Genomic DNA, 4,865 nt, shown 5'->3' on the forward strand with positions numbered 1-4,865 from the left:
CCAAGACGTCACAAAGGAGTGAAAAGAGAGGACCAGGCAGAGCACAACCGAGGCGGGAGTGAGAAACGGGAGTGAGAAACGTTACCTGTGGGTGTCCCAGCTCGCACGAGACAGTCACACCCCTGGACAGAGGTGGCTGCCGTGTCATTTGAGCTGAACACCCAGGCTGGAGCTACACTGCAGAGGGCCTCTACCCGGAATTGGCTGACAGGGTTTCTTTCTAGGGATGCTTGAGCCACAGGAGTCCTCATTCTGAAAGGCCCCACCCCACCTGCCCAACCGACAGAGGGGCCCTCCCAGGGAAGGCAGTGGACGGTCTCTGCAGGGACGCCCCGCCCCACAGCTCCTCGCGAGGCAGAGGAAGAGGCGGCGATCAGGTACTCACTGCCGGGCAGCTCGCTGGCTCAAGGCGGCCTGGGCCTGTGCAGCCAGGTAGTCCAGGAAGCTGCTGAGCCCTGGCCACCTGGACGGAAGCTGGAAGTGCAGGCCGCTCCGCTCCTGTTCCAGGTCTTCCAATCTCTGCTTGAAGATCTCAGCTGGACACCCAAAGAGATTAGAAAGAGGAAAACAGAACCGTGAAACTCGAAATAGACGGCCCGGCCCGCTCTCCTGGCTGCCGCCTTGCCCTCTGTTCATGACGTCATCGGAGCTTCCAGAATCTTCTGTGCTTTTACCCCCCTCCCCCCCCACCTTTCACTCTTCCAACTCTCAGAGGTTACAGTTCACGTATTTATGCCATGGTTGTAACTGTGGCTCTCACAAAGAGGAATGCTTTATTATTATTTTTAAAACCCTCGTGACCATTTGGAGGACAGATCTGCTCATTTCGATGGTTCTATATAATCAGTTAGAAAGCATCAGTGCCCAAGTATTGGTGTTAAGAACGTTTCCTTAGAAAATGCACATCAGGAGAGAGCCTGTCAGTCACTAACGCACCAGAAGTGAGGGCCCAATGCTACCAGGCTACGGCTGACCACGTGTGCACTTCCGTCATAAACCAGGTGGCCTGTTATGACCGTAGGTCTCCTGGGACCTAAAATACCAAATTGCTGAAAAACAACTTTCCTTCGAAGAAAGACAGTAATAGACTGTGATGCCGCATCCCTTCCCCTCCGCTCTCTTCCCAGGGTTGTGAGCGTGCACGCACACGTACCAGCACACTTCTCAAGCCGCTGGGTCCAGGATTCAAACCACGCCATCAGCCATGTGGGATCTAGCCGCCGTAACCCCCACACCACTGGCTGGCCCTGTTTTGTTTCCTTTTCGCGAGAGAGAGAGGAAAGAGAGGAAAGGTACAAGAGACAGAGAGGGGAGATTCTGGCAATCCTGCCATGTCGTGACCCTCCAGCCCAGGCTCCAAACAGTGAGGAACATGGGAGGTGCTCTGCTCTCGGCACGCTGGCTTGGCTCAGGAGCGCACTCTGGCCTCCGTGTGGCTTCCAGCCTCCCTGGCAGTGGTGCTCTGTGTGCCACAACAGCTGGGCCTTGTAGTTTTTAATATACAAACCCAGGAAGATATGGAAATAACCGCGGGTGTACGCGTGGTGTAAAAACCTCTATTTTCTCTTTATCTACTCAACGTCCTGGAAGCCACACCACAACAGAATGAGCTGCCAGGTGCCGAGCTCCCACGAGAGGACTCAGAGCTCCTTGGAGAAATGACTGGTGCTCCAGCTGAAATAAAGGTGGCATGAGTCCAGAACACTTATGCCAGAAAATTAGAAGTGCCCGAAACTGATGGAACTGTTATCGGGCCGTCGCAAAAGCCATGGTGCAGTTCTGCATAGAAAAACAGAGAAAAACGCATCATGACTTTCCTGATGACTAACTGGGCACAGGAGCCTCCCTGGAGGTGCTCCCCTCCCACGGGCCAGATGTGGGACGGTCTGCAAGTAAACCCCGGTGGTGAAGCACGACCCAGAGGAGGAGGGCGGAAGGAGGCCGACGCAGGCGGTGCAGGCCTCCCCACACCTCCTAGTCAGTCACCAGAGGAACGGCGGAAACCGAGGCTGGAAGACCGGTGGACAGTCAGACCGTAGCGTGGCGGGTTCACGCCGGTGATGCCTGCTGGGAGTGTCACTTCCAGGTTTCTGTGGGGATCACGCGACCTGTACCTGGTCAAAGGTCATCTGATGACACTTTAAGGACAGGGACGATGGGGAATGGACGGAGCACTGAAGGATGGCTCCAAGGAAGAGGTGATGGGAGGCCACGCGTCACCACGCCAGGGAGGAGGAGCACAGTCGGGCCCACTACAGGCCTGGCCGACACAGTCCACCTTCCAAGAGGGGTGTCGGATCCATGTGGGCTTCGTGACAAGGAGAGCTGCAGCTGGTGCACGGGACCATGTCCTGCTTTGGTGACATACGCCGTGAGGTACTTAGGGTCAGCAGGGCCTCGTGACCACAGTTCACTCACAAGTGGTCAGGAAAAGGCCGTGGTCACAGACACGCATGTCCAGTCGGTCCCTGGACTGAGGGAGGCAGAAGTTCTTTGCACTTGCACTGTGCTCCTTTTTTTTTTTGGAGAGGTTTTTCGCTATAGGGCGCGTGCGCTCGCCAGACAGACAAACAGAGAGACAGAAAGCGAGAAATCACCCCCCCAGGGGGGATGGTCACGCCACAATCCCTTCTCCTCCGTTCTCCTCTTGGGATCTTGGGCACGCACGCACATGCGCCCAGCGTGAGTTTCAAGCCACCGGGTCTGGGACACGAACCACGGTCGACTACGTGGGAGTCCAGCGACATAGCCATTACGCTAACTGCTGGTTCCCTGCACTATGCTCCTGACTTCTCTGTGTAGCAAAGTTATTTCAAAAGTAATCGTCTTTTCAAACGTTTGGAAGCGAACTCCAGCACTGCCCATGCTATGTGATTTCCATATGTGAAGTCTCCTTATTCGTGTGTTCTGTTGTGCTTTTAAGAAAACCTCATCTCCAACCCTTCTCTCTATCTGCTCCAGGGGTCAGGAAATGTCACTCGCTTCTCTCTGGGTCTTCCTTCTGCCCGCTGCACACACAGTTGCTATGGTTTCGGATCAGAGCTCAGGGTTCGAGGCCAGCCTTGAGAGGATGCGTGCACAGCAGGTGCCGCCAGAGGGCGTCACCGTGTCCCGACTTGTCCATCAGCAATAATATTATAAATAGTGGTCCATTTGGTAAGCATAGCTGAAATTTACCAAGGAAAATATCGCCAAGCAGTAAGCAACATGATTTATCGAAGAACAAGCTGTAATTGCTAATGTGTAATTGATGGATAAAAGGTAAGAGCACGTCATCACTGATGACTCAGTTGTGCACCACCCTGGCTTGCAGGGCCTCGGGAACAGAAATGCTGCTCATCAGCTCGTTCTGTTTTGGAGCAAGAGAATGGATTCTTTTCTGTGCGCCTGCATTTATTTATTAACGCTCAGCTGAGGGTCAGCGCTCACCCGTTACTCAGTTCGTCAGTAACACACGCCTGTCCCTGGGGCTTCCAGACAGAAGGAGGTCGGGTACTGGACTCCCACATGGCCGACCACAGGCCGAGTTCGGGACTTGAAAACCATGCCGGACATACGTGCACTCGTGCCCAAATCCCGAGAGGAGACTGAAGGAGAAGGGACTGCGGTGTGGCCATTGCTGGGAGGGGAGAGATTTCTCACTTTCTCCGTTTCTCTCTATCTCTCTCCAGCAAGTGCGTGTGCCCTATGGCAAAAGCATTAAAGAAAAAAAAAAGCAGCAGAATGGAAAATAAGTACTTTCTGCATCTATGAATAAATAAGCAAATAGGCATTTACAGAGCAGCAAGGAACCTTCACACGTAAGACATCCTGCTAAATACATTCGGCTCCAACCGCCTTGCCCATCCTGTGGGATGACAGAGCTGTGCTGTAAACCACACTCCCTGAGGCTCATCAGCCTTCTGCACTCCACAGGGGCCCTTCACAGGTAAGCCATGATCGACGTCTTCAGAAGTCACTTCTCCGGTTTCTACATGATGGCCACGGCGTGCGGCTGACCGGAGCTGGGTGTTGTATGCACATCCCACGCCATCACGGGTACATGGCCCCTTTGCAAAGAACTGGACTGTGCTGACGCATATTTCAGCCTAACCTGACACAGCCGAGTCCTCCTGTGACTTTTAACTATCGGGGTGTCAAGGTCACTGTCAGAAACCGGCCACCCTGGGGCAGGGGAGACCTCAGAGCCGGGATGGCTTCCGAGGACCGGCTATGTGTCCAGCACTGGGTACACGTGATCACTGGGCTGTGAGACAGCTTTAAAGGCAGAGCACAAGTGCAGAAACTGAAATTCATGAACAGGAAGAACTTGAACCAGGGTCTCACAGGCAGTACGGAGCAAAGGCGGGATCTGACCCTGGCCCGTCCCGGAGCCACCCTCAGGGCTTAAGCAATCACGGGCCCCAGGAGCTGTCCCGAGCAGGGCCTGCCCCTTTGGTCTCCCCCTCACACAGAGGTCTGTGTCTCTGTCTGGGCATCAGAAGGCAGCAGAGCCTTCCAGGCAGGAGCTAAGCATCTTTCACCCCGCCTTGCCATCACTGAGCTCAGGATAGGCACATACAGGGACCGGGCAAATGCTGAGTAAGTGAATGAATGAATGAATGAGCATGAGCTTCGCTTTCTAGCATAGATGTAGAGAGAGCAACCCTGTTTTACTTTATTTTCTCTGTGAAAGTGAGAGACAGAGAAAGGGAGAGAATGCGAGACAGCCACCCGAGTCCTTGCTGCTGCCCGCCTGTCTCAGTTGTCCCGGTTACGGGCACAAACATTCCCTGCACATCCAGGGAGGTCCCCAGATGCAAACCCAGGACCTTCCCCGTGGCACCCACGGTTATGGCTGCACCACCAGCCCGCCCCGCCGCCAC

The 4,865-nt window shown here is 54.5% G+C and overlaps 1 protein-coding gene across 4 annotated transcripts in view; it reads right to left on the reverse strand.

Annotated features, from left to right (window-relative positions):
• Window positions 1-4,865, reverse strand: part of DISC1 (DISC1 scaffold protein) — a 311,563-nt gene that overhangs the window by 181,233 nt on the left and 125,465 nt on the right. For all 4 annotated transcript variants that reach the window (XM_027770847.1, XM_027770846.1, XM_027770849.1 and 1 more), the window contains exon 4: window positions 386-536. In XM_027770847.1, coding sequence (XP_027626648.1) covers window positions 386-536 — 151 coding nt within the window. The remainder of the gene's footprint in view (window positions 1-385; window positions 537-4,865) is intronic.

The sequence above is a fragment of the Tupaia chinensis genome, unplaced genomic scaffold (assembly GCF_000334495.1).
Source record: "Tupaia chinensis unplaced genomic scaffold, TupChi_1.0 Scaffold000161_1, whole genome shotgun sequence".
NCBI lineage: Eukaryota > Metazoa > Chordata > Mammalia > Scandentia > Tupaiidae > Tupaia > Tupaia belangeri.